Source organism: Cryptotermes secundus, unplaced genomic scaffold (genome assembly GCF_002891405.2).
Source record: "Cryptotermes secundus unplaced genomic scaffold, Csec_1.0 scaffold681, whole genome shotgun sequence".
Classification (NCBI taxonomy): Eukaryota; Metazoa; Arthropoda; class Insecta; order Blattodea; family Kalotermitidae; genus Cryptotermes; species Cryptotermes secundus.
The window spans coordinates 6,336-32,442 of record NW_019737395.1 but is presented as its reverse complement, the minus strand read 5'-3'; the positions used below and the strand labels follow the sequence as shown (position 1 = coordinate 32,442).

Below are 26,107 nucleotides of genomic sequence, written 5' to 3'. Positions count from 1 at the left end.
CCGGAGCGTGAAGCTGACCATTCACCTCAAACTAGTGCTGAGGTCAAGCAGGATTCTCTGATGGGTTCACACTTATGCGATTCGATTAATTGCGATAGGTGTATTATGATCGAATCCAAACATTTCCAGACAATGTAGTTCATGTAGGATGCGTAGAGATGGCAGTTCTGCATTTTTCTCCTTCCACCTATCCCACTGGTCAAGAAAATGTGAATCTATCCAACCACTTCCTAATACAGCCTAATAGGCCTAATACAGCTTCATGTTAGTGCTTAATTGGTCGTCGTCCACATTTCCCGCCAATAGTGGTGACATGTGATACTGCCTCTGCAGCGAAAGTGTTTCGCACCAATCAGTAGATACCGTTTATTCACGTCCCCCTGCTGTGTAAATGTAATCTTTGTTGGCAACATTGGTTGGCGCTTGAAACGTGTGTGGTGTGGAAGACATTATAAGGTTAATTAAGAAATACAGTTTAATCGTAATCCGGAATAATGAAAGATTGCGATTTCAATCCAGAAACCCTGCCAGATCTTCTGGCTGTGTATTATAAGAGGCTTTTTCCATTTGGTCCTTATTATAGATGGCTGAGTTACGGAAATGGTAGGTATATTATACCATCGAGACTGTTGTGTTCACATTTGTGAAAGTTTACAAGGTTTCAGAGGAACATACTGTCTCCATCTTCGGGGTCGAAGTAACCAGCAGGAAGCGCTTCGCTTGTTTTTTTTTCTTTTTGCCGATTACTTCGACTGAAGTTGGAAACAATGCGTTCCTGCGAAAGACTGGTGAACATTACCATGCTACTCGGCATTACATTCCAGAAGATGGTGCTCTTCATAGTCACCGCCTTGAAAGCATGTAAGTTTGTTTTATTGGTTCTGTGCTCTTGCAAAGCTAGTGGAAACATTGAATAGATTGGGTAAAAATGTAAATTTGTCTCTGTGTTTAACTAATTAAGCACTGCGCCATGGAGGCGTATGGGGGAGTGGATGTATAGATTACGTTTTCTTGACCTTAGCACTAGCTGGAGGTGAGTGATCAGCTTCACGCCCCGGCCACTTTACCTCTGGTGAAAAGGCACCCATTATACATTGGATGGGAGGTTGGGTGGACCCCAGCGCTGGCCTAGACAACACAGAGAAGGAAAAATTCCTGACCCTACTGGGACTCAAACTCTGACCCTTTGGTCGTCCAGCCAATAGCCAGTCGCTCTACTGACTACGCTATCCTGGCTCACAAATAGTTTGGTGAGATAGACAAATGCCGTGGAGGAGAAACCATCGTTTTCCATGACAACATACAATTGACTGTCGATGAACCACAGTGTGAAAGTAAAAAGTGGTCACCTAAAAGTGATAAAAAATGTCCACAACATCGAGTTTACTCAGTGGCCTCTGCACACAATGAGGTGACTTCCACTAAAATAGTAGGCCACATTTATATTTTTTTTTTCAGTGCTTCTATATTAGCAGCATTTCTGCATTATAAAATGTACCTCATAAATTATTTATTATAAAGATTGACATAAGACTCAGATATCTTCTGGACATAAGCTCCCCATTTCAGTTATATGAATTTGCCAGCAGATGAGTTGCCTAGAAATCCTCCTCTCCTCAACTCCTGACAGATTGTTGTTAAATATACATATACATTTTGATCTCATGGACTGTAACTTAAAACTATAATTATATTTTAACAAACTGACAAACTCATGATAAAACCTGAAGTTTCAACATTGCATGTTCCAAAACCTGCCACTGGCCCTGATTCTGATCCAGTTCAGTTTATGCCCTATTTCATAATATAATCTCATCTTTTATGCATTTTTACTCTGTTATGTCCTCAAAATGAGTGCATTCATTCTATATCATGGCACATTCTCAGCTTGTGGATGGAAGAAGTGACATCCAGATATGTAGAGGAGTTACAAATATACTGAATAAGCAGTCTTAGATGTCCAACATTGGATGGTCCTCCATCTTGGGAGTTGGTCTCAAACAGATTACTTGGCACTACGTAAGAAGTGGAAAAGAGACATAAGATTTGGGATAGGAATTTCGTGAGGCTCTGCAGGTCAGGTTCATTGAAAAATGTAGCAAGAGAAATAGCAAAGTAAGATATTATTTTTTCTTATTGCTAGTGGGGTGAGGCAAAGTCCCTTGTACTGCGGCCACTTCTGGCCTATTGTACCAGCCCCAGATGATAGGTGAGGGTGATTATGGGGAGATTGGTGGAATGAAGATTGGCAGGGGAAACTGAGGTACTCTGAGAAAACCTGCCCCAGTGCCACTTTGTCCACCACAAATCCCACTTGACCAGACCTGGGATCGAACCTGGGCCGCTGCGGTGGGAAGCCAGCGACTAACCGCTTGAGCTGTGGCGCGGCCAAGTAAGATATTAAGTGGGAGTTCAGTCACATGGGTCAAGGGTGGCACTGAACCAGCAAATGTGTGTTCATTTTTGGATGGGAATGGGAATTAGTCATTTTTTATGGACAGGCTTTCTTTTACTTAACAGAATCATATGAACAGCAAAAGGCTTAGAGGTACTGATAGTATGTCATAATACGAAGTTGTCATTGGTATGATATTCGAATGTGCATGCCTTAACTGAAGATGAAGACTGATACACTGCTATAGAATCTACAAACTAGTAAAATTTCATTGAAATATGAAGGCTTTAGGTTGAAGATAACCCTTTTATGTGTTAATTTGGTATGTAACAAGTACACATATTGATTATGAACAATTCTGAGACAGTAGATATATTATTTATCTTTTCTATCACTATAATTGTGGTTTGATTTTATTGTCAGTGAGAAGTCACTACTTTGACCATCGTGAGTTTTCCTTCACACTGGCTGATGACATTTATATTAGATATCAGTCCTTTGCTAACCAGGAGGAACTGGAGGCAGAGATACATAAACGAAACCCATACAAGATTGACATTGGAGCTGTTTATTCTCATAGGTAACTTGGTTATATCTGAAGTATAGAACACTATGTGTTTTTATTGATGTAAAACATACATATGTGTATTGTGCTGATTTTTCTGTAACATGTGTCTATACAATAACCAGTTGCAATGTAAATTAGAATGGTCTAGTAATACTGTAAATAAATCTGTAAGTCAGCAACATGTATCTATGTCCACCATATTTTTCTGAAAAGTGACTTTATGCAGACAGATTTCATACATTTTTAGACAGTCTAGAGGTTGGGATACTGCAAGTAGTTCTAATATTCAGGATGTTCCCAGTTTCATTTGAACCACTGCTGCTAATATCACAAATAAAATAAAAAAAAATCTGTTAGTAACCAGATATCTGAAGACATAAATATAGTCAATTTCTGTAATGTTACATACTTAAGACAGTTGAAATTATTGAAAATAATTTCAGTTATAGAAAATCAACTATTATCACCAAACATTAAAGAACTGTTGCATGCAAAATTCTGATTCAGGATGTATGAGTATGCTGGCCCATAGTGCAAGAGCTTCCTTCACTTTTGCTGCTCAAAAAACTGCCTGTTGGCACTTGAATGAAATTTCTCTGCATTATATAATTTGTGGTGGGCTGATCCTGCATCCAGCAAGTCCACATAATATCTTCAAAATGTATTGCTTTGTAATTAATCCTATCAAAGCAGGTCAGAGTGCCTAATTTATGAAAACTGGAGAAATAAATAATATGTGTATTGTTGCTTGTTTCAGATTGTAATCATTTTACTGCATGAACAAACATATACTAATACTGGATATTCTTTCAGGCCAAAGGAACATAGAACACTGCCTTCGTTTCATCCTCTTGAGAAGGAACTGGTATTTGATATTGACATGACTGATTATGATGACATTCGCTCATGTTGCAGTGGGGCTAATGTCTGTGTTAAATGCTGGCGTTTTATGGCCATTGCTTGCAAAGTATTGGATACAGCATTGAGAGGTGTGGTATAAAAACTTCTTTAACCATTTTAAGCCTGGTAATCATATAAAGTTCAGTTTCTTCCTCACAGAATACGCGCTATATCTCTTACAAAGACCAATCAGTTAATGCTGTTTCATTCTGAGAATCAAATTAAATCCATAAATATCCTGTATGACTAAACTGCGTAGTACATATAGTAGCCCCGGTGCTTTAAATAACACTTTTCTTGTGCTCTCTCTGAATTTCTTAGATAGATACATTATTAATAATGTAATATACTGTATGAACTGGCATGGGTGAAAGAAACTTAGCCCACTGCTGTGTAAATATATCTGTCGATCACAGTAATTTTGATAAATACGTGATAGACTCAAATTGTTTTATTAAGATATTATTTTGCTGCATGTTTCGGTCATTTATGATCATCCTCAGGCATTTATAAACAACAAAATATGTGTATCTTCATTACTAGACTGTATGTTGCAATGGATCCATTGCTAATAGTCTTGTCATGTAAAAGTAAAAAATTCTATTCCCAACAACATAATCAGATACAACACCACGTTAGTAGAAGCAACAAAATTACACATCAAACAGAAACCAGGAAGCAGCACCATTAACAAAACTTTAATGCAGAAAAGCTCACTAAACACAATTTGTATGTATAATTTTGTAATATTGAGCGTAGAAAAAGAGGGGTGATTAGTATTCATTCATCAGTAATCTGTCAAGACGACAGGTCAGGTCCACAGTCTCTTCCAAAACAGTTCCTCCACTTAATGCGATCTAGAGCTTTCTCCTTCAACTAAAAATATCCTCTAAAAATGCGGAACACTTCACGATTTTGCATCATCCTTGCGCAGGGGCCAAAATATTTAATGGCCTTCCAACTGAATTGAAGAATGTAATAAATTTTAATGTTTTTAAGAAGAGACTTAAGAATTATATGTTGTGTAATGTCTTCTATTCTCTTCAAGAATTTTTTAATTATTGTTGACATGGACTGCTTCTTGGTAAATCTGGCTGTATACTTTTATGCCTTTTTTGGAGTATTTATTATTCTTAAATTAAGTTAAAAATGTATTTTGAAATGTACTGCTGTATTATAATGATGAATCACTGTGTGAATGTTATGTTATTTTTTACGTATATTATTTTTGATGTGAGGTTGTTGATATTTGACATGTCCAATTGTAATTCTACAGCTATGGATGAAATTAATAATAATAATAATAACATAGAGCAAGAAATAAGAACACAACCAGCAAGCCTACAACAGAATGTCAAAAAGCACGAACCACCAAGACAAGATGGCACGGGGCAATCGTCACCTATAATTTATCCTCACGTGACATGAACATTTTATGTATACATGAACCATTCCACCTCAAAAACCCTCTGTATATAATAAGATGACTTAGAAAAATAACAATCTTAAATAAACTACTAGTCTAGACAAGTATTTTAATATATTTAAACACTGATTCTCTGTAAAACTTTCACATGACAAGACTGTTAGGAATGAATCCATTGTGACATACAGTCTAGTGATGAATGTAGACACATTTTGTTGTTTGTAAACACCTGATGGGGGTTGTAAATGGCTGAAAGATGTAGCAAAATAACACCTTATTAAAACAGATTTTATCGACAATTTAAGTCTAGCCGTTATTTATTGAAATTGTTGTGATGGATGGACATATTTATCTAGTAGTGACGTACACAACGTGATGCAAGGCATATGAATGAAGAAACCTAGTCCAGACTGAAGTTTGGAAATAACTCTTGAAATAGTGAGTTCTATCACAACCGTCCCTATTAACATCCCATATGCATATGAATTCTCTGTATATTCCCATAACTGAAAGTCAGAAGAAAACCATATAATAAGAGTGCTTTGAAAATAGAAATTCTCACATTTTCTGATAATAAATGATTGAGGTCGTTAAGATTTGTTTTCTGGAATGTGACACCATGTAGATTCATAGATGGTACTGATGTTTCAAAGGAACCTGCTGCCTGTTGTCTTCCCACCTCCTCTACCATAAAGATGAAGACAGTATTTTCATCCATAACTTTGATGTCTATCTATCAGATTACATGTTATTGCCTTCCAGAAGGCTGTAATCTAAATATGAGAAACTCAGATCTCATGCAGTGTTGGATAATTTGCATGTCTTCTGTTTTTTGTTGCCATTTTGTCACCTTCATGCATATGAACATTTTACCTCCAGAGGATTTTGGATTTGAACACTTGCTGTGGGTATTTTCTGGACGTCGAGGTATACATTGTTGGGTATGTGATGATGAAGCTCGCAAGTTGGATACTGCAGCACGATCAGTCGTAGCAGAGTACTTGCAGCTTCTTACTGGTGGAGAAACCCAGTCAAAGAAAGTTACTTTGCCAGGAGACAAACTGCACACATCAATCAAGTAAGCGTTAATTTTTGTGTCTACATTCATCATGCATAAACAGTACCCAGTACTCCATAACATTCTGCTTTAGAATAATTTTGGATGTACTTATTTTCACCTCTTGCAATTTCATTTGTATTTATAAAACATTGTGGCTTATAGACCTGTTGCTAAGAGGTGACTCTTTAAACATCAGCCATTGCTAAGTAGTACTTGCATGCAACAATAAGGGACATGTCATGATACATCATGCATACAGCTGTTGCTATGTTGCACCAGCTGCATACACATGCATGGTGACATCACACAACAGTAGAAAAGGTGATGTGTTCTCAGTGGGACCACTCCAAGGCTAAATGACTCGACCGACTGTGTTCTGTTCAGCGAATGAGTGCAGTTGCAGTTGAGAGTTCAGCTGTGGAGTGTTAACCAGGGGCAACAGAAGAAGAAGAATCTCCAGTGCTAAGATTCGTTACCAGGAAACGTCTAGTCAAAACACTGCAGAGGAAGAGTCATTGTGGAGAGAGGTTACCAAGTAAAGACTTGTGAAAGTAGAATGAGAAAACTTAGCATGAAGTGATTTGTAGTTTGGTAGTTACAACCTGTAAATGGTCAATAAATCTATTCACCAATCCAAACCCCATCTATAGTCTTTAATACACATGACAGTATGACTTTTTATGCATTCTTGGCACATGGTGCATAAATGAACATACAATAATAGGGAGATTATGTGTATCTCTTTTATTTCTGAATCAAAGAAAATTACATCAACAGACATGGTGGTAATATTATCAATTATTCATACTTGTAAACATAGTAATTACTAACTTGTGTTAATAAAATATGATATTATGAGCCATATCAATTAAAAATTATCATTGTTGCAGGGACCATCTCTCTCCCCATCTCCAAGGTCTAACAGTATTTTAGCTGAGTAATACAGAATTCTTCAGACTCTGCTGACATACTTTTTGGTATTAGCAGAGAAGGATGAAGCTTAAGAGTTCCATATATTGGTTTGGTTGTTGACTTTCTTCTGCATGAAAGCTTTTCTCCTTTTCTGTGAATTCCACTTAGTAACAAACTCAGTGTTCATGTTTTATATGTTGGTTTGTGCACAATTGAACAGTTGTCTTAGATTCAGCGCAGGGATACTGCAAGCTTGTCCTAGCTGCCATTCGTTTTACCTTTTTCCCTGAAGCGTCACATGCACTTTTGCCATGCAAAGTTGTTTGTCAATGAGCCCTGCTCTTGTTTCAACTGAAGGTTATTAGATCCAAAATGTAACGGGGAAGGCATCTTCCTGTGCTTCTTATGCATCTTGCATTCATTAAAGATTTTTTTTTTTGTGTTTGTGGTTGAACATTTGAGTAGGTTCTTTGTTCAAGTAATATGTCNTTTTAAAGACGACATACGTTGTCTTTAGTCGTTTAAAGGTTAAATGGGTTTCAGAACTAAGTGTATATGTTTTCCTTAGGTAATTCCATTTTCATAAAACATTTAACCAAAACTGTTAACAAATACAGCGAAGCATCAGTTTTATGATTCCAGCTTTTACATTTCTTCCAAATTTACGCACTTTTTTCTTGATCTCGGCCAAATGCTCTGAACAGTATTGTTAATCTTTAATCAATTTGATGTTTCCTCAACTTCACATTTTTCCAGACTGTTCCTAGGCAGTCAGTAAACACGACATTATGCAACAGTGGTGCCTATCACATAACTGTTTTCTATCTTGTCCGTGCCGAGGCTAAATAATGAGCAGCGAACACTATTCACAGTTAGTTACGAGTTAGCCAGGGAGTCAGTCAACCAGTCAGTTGTAGTATAGCATTCGCAGGCCAAGTAATTGTAATACTGCAGATAGCAGCAGTTGTGAAACTGTAAATGGTGCGATTGTAAGAGCAAGTGTGAAATAAATTTGCTATATCAACTACGGCATGAAGTTATTTGTCGCATTATACACCCAACATGTGACAGTATTTTTTAATATTAAATTTAGTTCATTTTCATACTCAATACGATTAGAGTTCTTAACAATAATACTGGTATCATCCGCAAAAAAATAGGTATTGATTTACTCTGTATAATATTTGGCAGATCATTAATGTATAACAGAAACAATAAGGGACCTAAGATTGATCCCTGGGGAACACCACTGACAATCTTACCCCAACTTGAATGAGTGCACTTCTTATTAGTTACAACTCTTTGATGTCTACCGTGGAGGTAGGATTCCAGTAATGCATTAGCTTTTCCTACTATTCCATAAAACTTCAATTTAGATAATGGAACATCATGATTAACACAATCAGAGGCTTTATTTAGGTGACAAAAAAATGCCTCCAACTGGTATTTTATTATTCACGGCCTTTAATATTTCATTAATGAAATTATATGAAGGAAGTTCTGTGGATGAATCATACCTGAAACCATATTGGTGATTGGATAATATATTGCTCTGCTGATGCAATGCTGATGATAGTGATAAACTATCACCTCTTGTAACTGGAAAATATGGAAGTCCATATTGCTTCAAGAATGTCAAGAGACCACCTGCAGAATATGAAGCTAATACAAATTGTTGGATGGAGATTGTGTCACACAGCTAGATAGAAATCTGCATACTAGAAATGGCAAAATCTTGCTTTTCACTGATTAGTTTACAGCCAAACCAAAGAATACCACATTTCTCAGCAACATTGAAGATATATTTCTTCCAGCTAACTGTACCCACCAGCTACAGCCTTCAGATTTGGAAATCATTCAAGCGTCATTATGGAAAACAGTAGATTCAGAAGATTGTAGCTCTGATAGATGGGGGACTGCTCCAAGATGCTACACAGATGAAGCCGGATGATTTATCTGCAGTACACTTTGCATCAGAAGCCTGGAGACTGGTAATACCCACTACAATAAAAAAAATTGCTTTGTCAAGATTATAATGTATTTTGAACATTAAAATATCATGTCAGAATATCACCACATGTAGGGATGACTATTGACAGGGGTTTGGATTGGATATTGGATTTATTGACCACTTACAGATCATAACTACAAATATCTGTAACACTTCTGCTGATTTCCACACTTTTCAAATCACCACATGCCAAGTTCTCTCCAGTCTGCAGTGTCTTCACTAGGTATTTCCTGGGAACAGATTTTAATGGTGGAGATTCTTCAGCTTCAGCACTCAAGTCCTGTTCACAGACTCCCTTACAGAACTAACTTGTTCATTCCAATTGGCTTCAAGATTACCCTTTGGCATGGACCACGTAGAAACACCCTGTTTCCAGTAGTAGCTCTATTGTTGTGCATTGTTTCTTTGCTGCAGGAACATGTTTACCAAGCCATTGCATAGAAACAGGTCTGGTATAGTTTCCTATCTTGCGGTTGCCACATAGTAATGACTCTGCATGCTACAGTATGAATTTTGGCCATTCTAGCCAAATAAGTACTGTAATTCTGTTTTAGGGAAATTGAAAGGTTAGAGTTTAGTGTTATCTTTTTGCTAGATTTCATTTCTATCGATCAAAAAATTAATCATTCTTTTGAATGGTATGCCAGCCAATTTAAATGCCCAGTGTTACAGGTAAGGGTTAATTATGACTTCTCTTTCATATTCCTATCAAAGTTTTGCATGAAAGTTTTATTTTATGTCCAACTGTAAATTTTCTGTCTTACACAGACGGGCAAAGGATATAATAGAAAAACAGTTTGTAAGTATGTGTGTAGAGGAACAAGATATATTGGGTACAGCGGCAACAGTGCAGAAGTTTCTGAGTTTGATTCCTGATGAACCATTGAGACAGGACTTGGAGAAGGAACTGCAGAAACATTCCACATCAAAGGAACGGTGGGAAGCAGTGTTGAGACATGTCAGAGAGCTCAGAGACAAGGTACCTAGAACATAATTTGTATTAGTAATACTGCATCTTAGCTCTTCATAAAAATAAATCATATATCCAAGTTTGGTGGCATTCTCTTCCATACCTCAGCTCCTGTTCTCTATTGTATGTGTGTGTTTTTTGTGGTATTTAATTTGATATGGCCCGGAATGACCAAGAAGTCACTTCAAGCTTGGAGTATAGAATTCTCTGCATTTAACCAACTATAATCCATTCTAATCATAGATAGAATGATAGGGTATTTTTCTTTTATTGCTAGTGGGGTGGGATTAAGTCCCTCATACTGCGGCCACTTCTGGCCTATTGTACCAGCCCCAGATGATGGGCATGGGTGATTGTGGAGCAATTGGTGGAATGAAGATTGGCAGGGGAAACCAAAGTTCTCGGAGAAAACCTGACCCAGCACCACTTTGTCCACCACAAATCCCACTTGAGCTATGGCATGCCCATGATAGGGTATTACTTACTTGATATGGACATATTTTGTCATCCTAGGCTTACCCCCACCCATGTTAAAATTGTGATCCTTTTTTTATTAAATAAGAACTTAATTTCACTCTACTCTCTCATTTTGAAAAGAGATAGCAACTGAAATTCATGACTTTATAGGTTTGTACTGTTATGCTATCTGTATTCCAGATTTAAGTGAAATAAACTCAGAGGTTATAAACCACAATTTATTGACGAGTTGGTTATTTAACAAGGTTGTTGCTGTAATGTCAATGATCAATGGGTTCAGATGTTTTGTCCTTGGTCCTTCATGCTGATGGATGATCCATTTACTCATTCCTCTGCAGGGACAACTGAAACGTCGTCGTCAGTTCTTATTAGAAGAAATAATGTTGCAATATGCATACCCTCGACTTGATATCAATGTCACCAAAGGACTTAACCATTTACTCAAATCTCCATTTTGTGTGCATCCTAAGACAGGAAAAGTGTGCATACCTTTCAATCCTCGAGCAGCTGAGAAGTTCAATCCCACCACTGTTCCCACAATACGGTAAGTTTAACTAATACACATAATCTTATCATCACCAGCATTGTTTAAAATAAATTAACAAAAAAATAAAACAAATGTATGGTGTTAATTTATAGGGTTAGTGTCCATCTGTAATATTTGAACTTGGTGGATCTTGTACCAAAGGTTTTTGGGATTGAGAATGAATGCATGAAATAACCTAAAAAAATAATGGTATTAAGACTGATTTTCTTAATTTCATGACACATACATTTATATGCTTTCAAAATTTTGTAATGAAGAACTTGGCTCCATGATTTATAATTTAACAAAATGGTCCTTTGTGAACATGTCACATAACCTTTACCTATATTTAAACATAGAAATATTTTGTCAGAAACCTGGGTAAGCTTTCTTCAGGATTAAGTGAGGACAAAATATGGATTATATCAGTTATTTAGATTCCTTTTATATTTATAGTGCAACTGTGATGGAATGAATATGACTTATAATGAGAACATCATAGCAGTGATATTCATCTGCATTGTCAGTTTCTTAATGTCGTCTGGTATCTAAAAGTGTAAAGATTAAACTACTGTGAACTATAACTTCACCTGTTGTTTTGTATGGGTATGAAACTTGCTTCCCTGCTCTGAAGGTAGAATATAGTCTGAGAACATCAGAACACCATGCTGAGGAGAATGTTTGGATCAAAGAAGGAGGAAATGAGATGAGACTGGAGAAAACTACATAATGAGGAGTTTCGTAATTTGTGCCTTCACCAGATGTTATGTAAATCAAATGAAGGTCATGTAGCACCCATGGGAGTAATGAGAAATGTACACAAAATTTTGATTAGAGGAGCTGTAATGAATATATGTCTTTGGAGAATTAGGTGTAGATGCAAGAATAATATTAAAATGGATGTTAGAGAAATTGTATGTGAGTGTGGGCTGTTTCCATTTGGCCCAGAGTAGTGTTAGCACCTCAAGAAGTACTCTGTCCTATTGAGTTACACATCTGAATGGTGTAGAAGAATTTGCTGTTGAAACATCTCCTAAATGTAACTGTAGAAAGTCTTATGAATATATTGATGTAAGTAAATGGCCAGAAATGACCTTTCTTTTTTTGCACACTTGTTTTGGTATGTAATTGCTCATCAACACTTACCATTTACTTATATATGTTATTGACACTTACAGCCAGCTGATAGAAGAAGTAAGTGAATTTGATGCAAAAACTAAAGAGATGTCAGCTGAGGATACCAAACATCGAATGAAGGATTATAAGAAAACTAGTATGTTGAAGGGCATTGTTGTATTTGATGAATTTGTTCGCAAATTGGAGCAGACCTGGAAAGGGACACGACTGGAAGCTAGCGGTAAGTCTAAAAGTCAAATAGTTCATTCTAGTTTTATGTTTGAATAATTTAGGACTCAAGTCATTTCCATCAAGGACCAGATGTAAGAGGAAAAAGTGTAGTAAGGTAAGTGGAAATGAAAGAAATAAGCATCTGTAGCTGCTTCAAATGAACATTGAATCTATTTCTGTTGCAGTGATTGTCATTAATATAATGACAACAGGTTCAGTGGAGATTCCCAGTAATCATTAACGATGAATCATTATCCTTTCCAGCATAAAGGCTATTGGGACCTGTTACTGATATTATAAAACAGTATCCTTCCATTATTGTAGAAGTCTTCTTAATGGTGGATATCGTAAGATCTTTTTTGTAATCCTGTCAACACATGCTTTCAAATTTTGCTGTCTTCTGTAAATTCTGTTTGCGAAATCTGTGGTTCTTTCATTTGTTTTATGAATCGGAAGCATGTATCTTGCAGTCCTCCTCCCGAAATATATTTGTACTATGTCAGTCTCCTCTCATCACTGCCCCTTATGTTCCATGGCCATAAGATACCATATTTACTTGCATAATTTGTACACCCCTACTTTTAGCTAAGAAAGTTAAGGAGAAAAATTAAATGCTGTATTTTTACCCTTCATAAAATTTTCAACATTGCTTATTTTTATAAGAAATCTGTTAAACTTAAATGCATTATAGTAACAAAGTATGTGAAACTTAATCATTGGTTGAAATATACTCAAGGGCAATTTTTGTCTCAGTGTTTATAAGTGAATTAGATGGTGGAGTTTGTAATCACAAATATTTTTACAGTATTACCACATTGCATTAAACTTTAATCAAGTTTTCTGCAAAAATTTTGCTTTGGCCAAAATTTTATCAAAGAATGTTTTTGTCTCAATGTCCATCGAGGAACTGCATGATGGAGTCTGTAAGTGAACACATATATACCGTGTTATCACATCACATTCAACTTTAATAATTTTTCCATTTTCGGCTGCTCCCCAGAGAAATTTTAAATTGGGGTTTCAGAGCATCTGCCTACATCTGTTTAAGCAGGTCGTGGATAAATTATTTAATGCAAATATTTAAAGACCAAAATTTTTAGATTGTATAATCAGTATTAAACCTAAGATGTGTAGAATTATAGTTTTTTTTTTTTTTGCCTTCATTTGCCCGGAGTCCAGAGACAACAAACAGTTCCAAGAAACTCATTTCCTTTATTCATGGTTTAAATTAGAATGTAATAATTTATTTTTCCTCTTTTCCCATGAAGTCCACATTTATCTCTTCTGTTACAGATTTAATTATATAAATCATGTAAATTTTCAAACATTAATGAAGCACCACAACAGTTCATGTGGAGGTCATGTCTGTTCATCTGTCTGCAACCAAGTATCAGTACCAAACTTAACAGATTTTTTATTTGACATGACAAACTTCCAAGAATGTTTTCAGACAGTTGACTCATAAATTCCACTTTTATTGAGCACATAAATGGATTTTTCTCATTTATGCCATAAACCCATAAATCAGATATACAAATGGGCTCAAAATAAGCCTAATGTACTGAAAGGAATAATGTTGGGAATTTTATATATCTACTACAATCTTCTGGTCTTTGCTATGTGATTTTGTACTGATATGTATGTTAATATGAAAATTTGTGTTGATCAACATCCCTGTTGTCAGTAAATGATTATTGCATAAGAGAACAATTCAGTTGTCTGGTTAGACACAGTTGAACTCAGGAGTTTGTGTAAATCTGCTATTTACCATGCAGGAATATAGTGATTTACTAATAATGTTTTTTATTCCCTCACAAAATAGATATGAAAATGCAGTTTTAGGTATAACCATCACTGAACACAGAGGGAGAAATAAGAGAATAATGTGATGATTTCAAACTGGAAATCTGTTTCTGGCTTGTATGGTTATGAGACATAAGCCTGAAGGAAGATGATAAGAAGACACCAGTTTTCATGAGCAATCTCTTTATCTTTCTATGTAATGCAGCTTGGTACAGTATGGGAGGTATTCACTTAACAGAAATCGTGGACCCAGAGCTCTGCTCATTAATGTTAGATGAATTACTGTAGGTACTGTGTTTTTAGTGCACCCTGCACCATGTCCTTATGGCTGCCATTCCTCTCCTATAACCCTATGAGTGAGAGTTCACCCCATCTGCTGACTACATTACTACATATTTGTTTTAGGCAAAATATTACATAATTCTGTTGACTGAAGAGACTTGCGTGTGTTTTGTCTTTCAGTTATGTCAGCAAACATATTTCCTTTCTTATTTAAACATCCCACTAAAATTAGTTAATATCTATATAAATATTTACAATGCATACATAAACTGCTTGTGTTGTACAGTTGTAATTTTAAATTGTCACTTCTGCTGAATAATATGTGACCATTGTATGATATTTATGTATTTGTAATTAAAATTTTTTACTGATTAAAGAAAATACAGAAACACCATCAATTGAATTTCTTTTTTAACCTTTGTATATTACTGTAAGTGGGCACATAATAGTGTAGTTGGTTGAGGCACTATTCTACAACTAGGAGGGTCATGGGTTTGATTCCCAATGAGGTCATTGAATTTTACAATTTACCTAATCCTTCCAGCTGCACTATGGCCTTGGGGTCAGGCAACTCAGTGTGTAGGAGAAATGAGTACCAGGAATCTTCCTGAGGGTAGAGGGCAGCAAGCGTATAAGGCTGACAACCTCACCACCATTTGTGAGCTGATTGTCAAGAAAATATGGGAGCCTTGATGGCCTGTTACAGGGATAGATTAACTTTTTATATTACTGTAGCTGTATATTTATATATATATAAATATATTTCTAGGGTCAAATATCACATGTTTTAGATTCTATATCCATTTGTGACCTATTTACTGACTCCCTCATATATAGTCAGCCAATGAAACATAAGATTCATGCAACTCTGGAGATTCTACTACTCAGATTGAAACCCACTGAGTTTGGAGATAAAACTTGATTTCTGGAGATTCACACCCAAAACCAGAAACTTGTGATATTTGTTATCATCAGGGCCCAGATTTTGATGACATGTCATCTTTTTTTCTTTATGTAGTAAACGTTGCTTTTAAGTACTAAAGCCCCGATTATGAACGTCTCGTTATAAAAATGTGAATTTTATTGTGCATTTTTGTCATAAGTTTTTAAGTTTTAGGTCATTTTTACAAGTTTTTACATCATTTTTCATCATTTTTTCACATTTTACATCAATTTTGGTTATCTCACGTTTTTTAATAATTGACATTCATTGATCAAACTGAAGATATTTGATTCATGAGACAGAAATCTATGTTCTTCAAGTAAATTTTGTTTTGTATCTCTAGCCTCTGTCGCTAAATATAATAGATTTGTTTGTGAGAGGGCACATTATTTTTCTTTCTAAGCCGCCAGAGATGCCGTTACTGTCCTGCCCCACTTTCTAAGCCACTGCTATGTCATAAACTCATAAAATTGATGTCTCAGAAATGCAGAGGTGTAGGTTTAAAGAGATGTTCGGGTGTCATAAAATCAAGAAATTGGAAACTAATTTACACAGTCCGCATCTACCTGATTTTAAGAAAATTTAGAAATTAGTTTTTAGGTCATTTTTTAAATATTTTTTGGTCATTTTATAGATAATTTTTCAGATATTTTTAGGTCATCAAAATCCGGGCCCTGGTTATCATAATACAAGCTTAAATGAAATAATCATGAAAGTAATGCTGCATTCTAAATATCACGTATATTGTTACACAAAGTATGTATCAAGGTTTGAAAAATATTTTTCATTCTCATTTATTGTGTCATAAGTGCATACATGTTTAAATAGAGTATAGTATATTAAGTGAGATTTCAAACAAAGAAAATTTGTACATTATTTGTCCATTAGTGACCTCAATTCTACTGGATATCCTTACTCTTGACCTGCCATCAACCGATCCTTGGAAGCACCAGACTCTCCTGCAACAACAGAATGTTTCTGATTAGTTTACACTTGGTCATTAATGGAAATTATACAAATTTATAATTTTAGGAGTCTGAATAAGGTAATCTCAGTTATTACAAGAAGATTTTAATTCCATGGAGCAAAGTCTTTCTGTGAATGAAATAGTCAAGTTTTCCACATTGTATGTAATCCCAACGTACACAAAAATCCTACGCTGGATGAATCCAGTCCACACAATTATGCCTTATTTTTTAAAAGACTTAAAATGTGCTGTAGTGATTTGTATAGTATGGAGATCAGCAATGGTGGTGTAATTAAATGTAGTCATAGTACTGCAGCATGTAGACCCATTGCTAGGTGACGACCATGAAATAAGCAACTATACAACAGCAATCACTAAGTAAACAACAAGGAAATTGTGTTTTCTGTGTGGTCCATGCTGATGGCTGCGTAGAGAACAATGGAATATGTCATGCCACCACTAAGCAACAGAGGAACCATGTTTTCTACAGGGTTTTGTTAGGATGTTATAAGCAAGACAGTTAGTGAGGAGTTAGTCAGTCATTGTAGTGGAGTGAGAATTAGTGAAGAGTTTGTTGGTGAGTTAGAGGACTGCTGCAGTTCAGTTGTGAGTTATTACTGTGAGAAGCTGGTAGCTGAGGCTAGGGACAGTTTGGGAACTCAGAGGAAGGGGAAAAACCGCAATTGGAGGCTGTTACCAGATGACTGGTGAAGACACAACAGGCTGAGAAGACTTGAATGTGAACAGTAAAGGGTGTGAATTAGTGAAACGGTTATAATTACTTGTAGTCACAGATCTGTAAGATTTCAGTAAATCCAATTACCAATTTAAACCCCATGTGACATCAATCTATAATGTGGCAGTATTAAAATCCATGTCTTTAAGGGCAGAAAAATTCAGGGAACAAGTCCTCCGGGAGGGACTTTAAGCCATGGGTCCAGTGTCTTAGCTTTACGGCACGTAAAAGAACCTCATATCTCCAAAGGAGGTCACTGAGCCAAAATTACGGACGTTTCCCACCCCACAGCAGTCTCTAATACCTCTGGTAGATGGGGGAAGCATTATAGATACCTCTCAGCTAATAGAGCCGGTCTCGCTGGCTGGGCGGGACTGATGGTAAGCACCAGTACCGGTAGGATATAAAGACTGATAGAATATCATAGAGGGAAGCACAATAGATCAAACTGGTCGCGGTGCATGGGGAAACCCACCCTCTCTAAATAACTAACTAACTAACTAAAATCCATGTCAGGGCCACTTTAATGTGGCACGGCCCTATATGCATGGAACATCTCGTAACGAAACATTTTTACTTCAGAAATTTTCAGCAAACATGGCATTTCTGTGCTGCAATCACCATTGTACCACAGAAAGTATTAACATATTAGCTACATTTTTTGATCAGGATTTAAGAGGATCTACTATTAATAATTTTCCAGTTTTTAGGAGTTATGTTCTTGATCTCATGACTATTTGGCCATTCTTGTGAAAGATGTCTTTTCTTTGTCTTTCCTCTTTTATAAAAAAGATTAATGTAGGAGTGAAATATTTATCTTCAAGTTCCTAATTGATGCCTTTGTTTCTACAGATTTATCTCGCTTACAGAATGGAATGTGCGAGTATAATGTTAGAGAAATAAGCTATCAAGCTCACAGGTGAACAGAATTGTCTGAGGGTTATGTTTAATAGAAGGCTTTTGTACTAACAGTGTTGAATATTGAGATTATGTTAACAGTGTTTTCTTACACTCTTCAGCAGACATTATTAAGGTAATCAAATGAAGGATGAAATGAGTGGGGTAAATAGCATGCATGGGAAAGATGAGAAATTTACAGGATTTTGGTCAAAGAACTGGGAAGAAAGAGATATGAAAGACCTTCAATATAGAATGGAGACAACATTAAAATGGGTCTTACAGAAAGAGAGTGCCAGGAAGTGATCTAGGTTTATCTGGGCTAGGATAGAATCCAATGGTGGACTGTGATGAACACAATAATGATCATTTGAGTTTCATAAAAAGCTTGGAATGTCCTGAGTATCTGTACAAATGTTATTATCAAGAAGGACTCTTTATGTTAGTTTTCTTTTCTTAACAGTCATATTAAACACGTGTATATTTACAGTAACCTGTTCAGCGCTATTCACATAATGAAGGATATTTACTTCTCACATTGCTTCAGGCTGTTGTAATTCTTGAAAATGAGTTGATATTATTCTGATGACTTTTGCATTACCATACATGTCTACAGTTTCCAAAATAATCCTTCTTCATGCCTGCCTTACATAATATTATTTTTGGTGGTGTCACAATTATAGCTCTCAACATTAGCTTAGAAGGGTGGTCTTCACCATTTTTCTCTTTGTGTTTATCGGCATTTATTTTTATATTATTGTAATTGTTATTGGTGTTGCCATTGTTAGTAATAGTGACACTGATGTCTTGATCCCCATCACTGCTACATATATGAATTCATTATTGATAATATAATTAATGTACTTGGGATAAGTTGTAGAGGCTATGACTTCTTCAAAAGATATTGTCTAAGCCACAAATTCATAAGAAACAGCATCAAAAACCTACTTAAAACCTGCTCCTATAAGACTGTACTGGTCTGGAAAAGGTTTGGTATGCTATTTGTACCCCACTTAATGAAAATTTGTCTATTTTTTATTTATAACAAAAATCAGTTCCCAAAATTATTTTGTGCATAATGCACTACAGTTTTAAAATCTGTCTGTACTTTCTATACATATATTTCCATCTCAAATGCAACTTGTTATCTTGTCCTACTTCTCTATTACTACATGTTTCAGCTGTACATGACCATCATCATTTGCTGTCTGTCTTGCCAAAATTGTTCCACTCTGTGTTAAAGTTACATATCACACGTGATTAAAATATGAAGTTTGAATTAAGATTGGAATTAAACTTTAAAATTGAAATATTTTACAGTTATCTGTTGTTCTAGTCTCCAGCTATTCATTGAAAGATATTTATTTGAGAGTATATTTGTCGATGTTGGATCTTGTTGCACTGCATTCCCTTATCATGGTGTGTTATCTGTAATGTGTAAATAGTGTGTTGTGTTATGTAATTTCATTTTGTTATTAGTTTTGTAAGGTTTGATACTTTTTTGTAGTTCTACTTACGTGTATTGTTTAGTGTTAATACGTGCATGTTATCTATAATGCGTAAGGAATATATTATTTCGTATGTTTTGTTTTTGTATGTTTATTTTATTTACTTGCATATGTTTCTTGCGTTAATGCCATTATATTTAGCATAACTCACAAATTATTTACCCGGGAGAAAAAATATCTAAATGAAGAGAAGCAGACAAAAGTGAAACACGCATATTTTGTTCCTGATACACGTTTTCTGTTGAGATGACGAAACAGAAAAAGCCAATGCGCCACAATTGTTATGTAGGGCGCGCATTTCATAGATTGTGAAATTTGAGCTTCTGACTATGGGGAATATTACGATTGCGGTGCTCTGAAATGTGACGCCGTGTGGCTTGATAGATGGGAACCAACATTTTGGAACACCGTACTACCTCCATCTTCGACTTTGAAGATGATGGCGGTACGGTCCTCCAAAATGTTCGTATTTATCTCCGAAACAACACGGCGCGAGATTCAAGAGGACTGTAATGTACTTTCTAACGCATTTTCTATTAATGCAACAGGCACCAGTTTGGTCATTTTCAGGAGGATGTGTTACTTATTGATCGAAAATTGTAACCTAAAAGTCCTACTTTAATAGACGCTTTATGTGCACATGAGTGATTTGGAGACCACGAGATAGATTTCAGTTATTTTCAGTATAATTATTAGACTGAACTGACTAGACGAACGCCACATCCCCCCCCCCGCCTCTACGTTAGAATGCGTTGCGTACAAAAATGTTATAACTGGAATAGATTTGTTTATCTGATATCCCAATCAAGGCGGGGTGTGCGTTCCAGTAGTTACCGCTTGTTATGTGAAAACGAATCTTCCGCTGGTGTCGTGCTCGTCCAGATCCAGAGTTGCCCTTCATTACCAGTTAATTTAGAAAATGGTGGCAACCCGCGACTCAAATTGAAAAGATTTGCCATGATTAAAATCCCAGTAACTACACCAATCCACTGTTGTTCACTTTGCACCACATTTTTTCGAGTCGGTACCATTGCTTGGATGCCAGCTCTCTAGATATTAACTGACAGTCGAAATCTTGCGTGTGAAACAGTTCCTCATACAGTACGAAAGGAAACTGATTGCGTTTATACTTTGTAAAGTGAGTAGAACCTTTTCCTTCTACTTCCGTTTCCTAAAGATATTGAAACCCACAAATTCACCGGGCCACTGAGAGATAACCATAATGTTATATTTAATTCTAATCGTCATATAAACAACGGAACCTCCCATATTTAGAAGATGCAAGGAAAGAGACTCTGACAGAACACTTACGTGACCACCTCCGTTAAACTTCGAAGTTGCACAGCATGTCTCAAATAGCAGAACTACAGAAATACTATGAAACACACAATTTGCATCCTTCCTACAGTTGTAATTAATACGACATAAAGCTGAATATTGTTTTACTTATATTTAATTACAATTTGAAATACAGCGAAATCTCACTAATTCGGAATTCGCCATAATTTGCACAACTTTTTTTTTTTGCGCATTACGACTTTGATGATAACATTGCCGCTATCAGCAAGATGTAGTAAAAGAACAGTAACAAAAGGGGAACACAAACAAAAATAAGTTTATTTTTTAAATGCGGTCTCAGTAATACTAAGTACGTAGGTTACCAAAAATGCTTGTAAGACAGTAAGACAGATGTCAGCACTTACATTTTTACGCTTTATGACAAATTTATTTCATCATATAAAATCTATGTTTAAATATAAAGCTGTATTACCTAAAAAGACCCGTGAAGTCCATTTTTGAACTACCCTGAACATGTTTTCAGTAGAACGTCTACAATTCGGACTTCCACTAATTTGAACTAGTGTTCGCTCCCAGTTAGTCCGAATTAGTGAGGTCACTATTTCATTNCATTCATTTATCAATGGTTCTACAGCCCTTCGTTGGCCCCTGACCTCTTCTTAACTTCCGTAATCTCTTTCCCCCCTCCCCCCCCATTATTTCAGACAATACAACTTGGACGAGGGATCAGCCTGTCGCAAGCTCGCAAGGCCGCTACCTACACACAGAACAACACAAACACAGAATAAACTCACAAACATCAATGCCTTGAATGGGGAGGCCTTAACTATATTCCTTTGAATTTGTGTAGAATTCTACGCTCTGGAGAATTCATAACAAACTGATGATCACAGAAGATAATTTATGTATTCATCTCCATTTCACAATATTCGTGCTATTTCTTTCATGAAATACATAACCATTAAGTGCCCATCCTTTTAACGACTAATTGTATTGTGGAATAAAGAGATCTCCATGTATCTCACTTCGTTCTATACTTTTTACGAATAGTTCGACCAGTTGATTATTTTAATTTTTTATTTTAATAGTTAAAAATAAGAAATTTATCACCATGAAATTAAATATCCAGGGCCGGCGCATGTGTAAATGCCGCTCCAGGCGAAAAGAAATTCCACCTTCACCTTCAGATAAAACAGATCATCTTCCTCAAAACCTTTTCACAGTAATATTATATTTCCAGAAACGGAAAGATTGGTTTATAATTATTGGTTGAAAGCCGCCATCTGCATCACCAAAACCTTGTGTGTTTGTATCTTCATGCATAGCGCAAAACATTATAAGTTTATTCTTTTCAAGCCCACCCTGTCCATGGATGTAGGCTTATGTCTGCGTATATTCTGTGTGTTTGTTTTCTTTAGTCTGCAGGGGCCTTAGGGGGCTGATCTCCCATCCAAAGTTTCCTACCAACTGCCTGTAAGGTTTACATTTAGAAACATGATTCGCAAGTTGGAACTAGTTATCAAAATATTCTCTGTTCCTTACGAGATCTGTAGCTCAGAAATGTCTGTTCTACGTGTATATTTCGATGTTCTGGAAAGATTAATGTAAGGTACATCTGCTGTAATATGTTGACAGTTAAGTGTACCTATTTGTGATTCCCCAACAATTGAAATATACGTTAATATGAAAAATACTAGAAGGGGGTAATTATATTCGCAAGATATCAGTTTTCAAAATATTAAGACACACTTTCTATATATATTCAATGAATTGAATATTACCTGATTATTGTCAGTTTTCCCACACTGCCTTACACGTGCCAAAGAGGTCCATTTTCTTGCCTTCTGGGCATTTCCGTTTAGGGGTATTTATAATTCTGTCTGCACTTATATCTAGAGGTAGCATTTTTGTTGTAAATTCTTCTTTCGGTATATCAATAAATTCGGGCCCATTCTTCGCATTATTTTTTACAGAATTTATATTCGAAATAGGTGCTTTAAACGCTTCCGGGCCAACATAATAAGTCACTTCAATATAATTTTTACGATCAACCTTCGAAATTTCGCCGTTATGAATATTTCGTGCTACATTGCTTCTCTCTTCGTGCTTGCTGTCGGGTTTGAAAACCCGATTCAAGGAATCATGATTAATCTTCGATATGTCGTTAGCAGGGTAGGGTGTAATACCTTCAGATGGACCGTAGTCGAATATGTGTTGCATTTTGGAATTCGCAGGTGTGAAAATCTCGATGATAAGCAAGAACACGAAAGTGATATGAAATACTGTACTGGAAGACATTTTCACTGAGGTATGGACAAGTCGCAACTGGGGCAGTTTCTTGTAGGCATATGGATAATAACATTACGGGAAGTGAATGAAACAAGGAAGAGTCATATCCGTTATTATGGCGTCAGTTTGTGGTATTTATTATTTTCTGTTTAAAAATCTTTAGTTTAATCATGTATCAGTTTTACAGACAGTTTCAGTGACCTCCAGAAATAACGTTTTGTTTGATTCACTTGTGTATAAGTGTTGATGTTTGTGTGTGTTTTCGGGTTCATGTTCTTTAATCATTCGTCTTGTATTCCTGGGAATATTAATCTTTTTAAGGCAAATCTGTTACTATTTGTGCCTCCTGCTTTCACCTTAAGTCCAGTGCATTTACGTGCTTCATGTGATTCTGACAATAAGGCATGATTATTTTCCAGAACAGCATTAACCGATTGGTCCTTTCACTGGACACGCAATTTGTTTCCTATAAGGTAAAATACAAGGTTGGCCTAAAGAAATAGACAGTTTAAATGACTCATGTTCGTGAAACTTACATGCGCAGCTCCAAAAAATCGACAACACCTGCAAGTTTAGAACTCCAAGTTCCACAAAAGACTGTGCGGAATATCTTGCGTAAACGTTTACGAATGTTCCCTTACCGGTTGCAATTATTGGAGAACCTCACTGAAAACGACAAAACCCTCCGTCACTCATTCTGTATGGACATGCAGCAACGGAATTAGGAAGTAGTGATTTCTTTAACCGGCTAGTTTTCGGTGACGAATCAACGTTCCTCATTAGTGGCACGGTGAACAAACACAGCGTTCGTATACGGAGAACTGAAAACCCGAGAGCCGTAGTAGAGCATGTGAGGGATTCACCTAAAGTGAACGTGTAGAACACTTGTAATTTATCCATGTAAACGTCAGGGCGTACTTTTCAAACCATGTAATGAATGAATGTATGAGGGTTAGGCCTTCTCGGCCCTTGCACCGCGACCTGCAGTGGTCTTCCCGTTTTGATTATCTCCTCAACATTCCTGCTCTTCGAATGAATCGCAGGATTTTGGACGTGGGGGCGTCGAAATAGTCACTTGGTTCCATAAAGTACTGACCCAACTGGGGCAATCTTAAATAAGCTAAGGCCTCACATTCACACAGGATATGTGTGGCTGTTTCATTTTCTTCTTGACATCTCTCACAAGTGGGACTATCACTTAGTCCCAGTTTTAAGCGGTGTCATTTAAGATGACAGTGTCCTGTAAGTAGTCCTGCCATCCATCGCAGCTGGTTCCTGTTTAACTTTAACAGTTCCTTCGCTCTTTTAGTAGAGGGTCCTCGTATGAGTCCCTTTGCTTGCCTGAAACCAGTCAAGGATCCCCAGTATTTCTTATGATTCATATTTGTCCAGTCCCTGATTACCTTTCTGGCAAAACCTATAGAGATGCCACTGGCTGGTTCAGGTCCCATGAACGGATGTTCAGCTCCATTCTTAGCCAATTGATCTGCTGTTTCGTTTCCAGCAATACCCTCATGCCCCGGCACCCACATCAGTTAAACCCTGTTATGTCTGGCCAGTTCCATGAGGATTTGGTGGCAATCCCAGACCAATTTTGAGTTGATCTGGTGTTTGTCAAGCGCTTTAAGTGCAGCTTGGCTGTCAGATAGAATGTAGATGTTCCTATTTCTGCAGTTCCTATCTAAATTCTCCATAATACATGCCTTAATGGCATATACTTCTGCCTGGAATACTGTCGTATACTGCCCAAGGCTGAAACTAAGTTTCCGCCTCGTGCCATGGCAGTACACGCCAGCTCCATTGCCCTTATTTATCTTGGAAACATTTCAAATCATGTAAGTATCTCGGCCATGCTATTAAAATTTTGAAAGTGTCTATTTCTTTTAGGTTAACTCTGTTTAACGGTAAATTAGTCTCTGTGCTTAATTCATTAAGCACCCGTCATGAAGACTTATGGGGAAGGTAGATGCTGAATTTCTATATAATAGGAATATCTAAATTATTTCAGACTTCGAATGGTGAGCTCATTATGTATTTGTCAGCCCTAGAGATTTTCCGCAGCCGATCACAGTGGCCGCGAGGTCTAAGGCATGAACTCTCTTCGCCTGCTCAAACACCCGGATCGTGTGTTCGAATCCCACTTGGGACATGGATGTCTGTGTGCGTTTATTCTGTGTTTGTGCGTCCCCGTGTGCAGGTAGCGGCCTTGCGATGGGCTTATCCCCCGTCCAAGGAATCGTACCGACTGTGTAAAAAGATTAAGGTACTGAAAAGCGGCCAAAGTCCAACAAAGGGATGTAGGACCATAGATAAGTTTCGTGCACCACCCGCTTCAACAGACCTGAAGCTCAAACTATGACAACATTCGGCCTCAGTGCACGTGTAATGTCCTATTCTTTTTCAAGAACGTCGCTTCAATACACTCGAACTGTATGTTTATGCAACAGCTGTGTGATGCTTCGCAATCAAGTGTTTTGAGGAATTCAGAGTAAGACGACAACGCTTCATAAGGACATACCATCTCTACGCCACCGCCCTTGGACTCGCATGTCTTACGTCTTTTTCCTTTGGGATAAAGCGGCCAGAGCCTGCAATGAACCATTCAACTCCATTCAGTGCTAAGGTTATGGAAACCTTAAGCTCTACCTCTGGTTCCCCCATACTCATTCGTAGTGCGGTGCACGTGTTAATTTCTGTCAGGATTTACTTCTTGATATATTCCATTTCTGTCCTGTATTATAATTTATGCGGAAGGACATGTCTTGTACAATGAGCGATCGGGTTCGCCAGG

At 36.7% G+C, this 26,107-nt stretch overlaps 1 protein-coding gene and 1 long non-coding RNA gene across 3 annotated transcripts; one reads left to right on the top strand and one right to left on the bottom strand.

Annotated features, from left to right (window-relative positions):
• The first annotated feature begins 197 nt into the window (after positions 1–197).
• On the top strand, positions 198–15,173 carry LOC117282778 (DNA primase small subunit). Of its 2 annotated transcripts, none has more exons than XM_033753814.1 (8): positions 198–603; positions 2,819–2,975; positions 3,777–3,952; positions 6,169–6,367; positions 10,041–10,251; positions 11,058–11,263; positions 12,424–12,602; positions 14,415–15,172. In XM_033753814.1, the coding sequence occupies exons 1-8, from the start codon at positions 495–497 to the stop codon at positions 14,432–14,434; spliced, it is 1,257 nt and encodes a 418-aa protein (XP_033609705.1). In that variant the 5' UTR covers positions 198–494; the 3' UTR covers positions 14,435–15,172. The 2 variants fall into 2 exon arrangements, with proteins under 2 accessions (XP_033609705.1, XP_033609706.1); XM_033753815.1 differs by lacking the exon at positions 198–603 and adding an exon at positions 646–861 and having other exon boundaries at positions 14,415–15,173.
• A 1,225-nt stretch (positions 15,174–16,398) lies between these two features.
• On the bottom strand, positions 16,399–23,357 carry LOC111870367. Its single transcript, XR_002843837.2, has 2 exons — positions 22,809–23,357; positions 16,399–16,579 (listed from the first exon to the last, which is right to left on the bottom strand). It is a non-coding gene; the product is annotated as an uncharacterized LOC111870367 (long non-coding RNA).
• Positions 23,358–26,107: the final 2,750 nt, after the last annotated feature.

Excerpts from the sequence above, each read along its gene's own strand:
- LOC117282778 (XM_033753814.1), top strand. The coding sequence starts at position 495 with ATGAAAGATTGCGATTTCAATCCAGAAACCCTGCCAGATCTTCTGGCT. Across the intron at positions 2,976-3,776 it reads GGAGCTGTTTATTCTCATAG|GCCAAAGGAACATAGAACAC; the intron begins GTAACTTGGTTA and ends ATATTCTTTCAG. Across the intron at positions 10,252-11,057 it reads TCAGAGAGCTCAGAGACAAG|GGACAACTGAAACGTCGTCG; the intron begins GTACCTAGAACA and ends ATTCCTCTGCAG.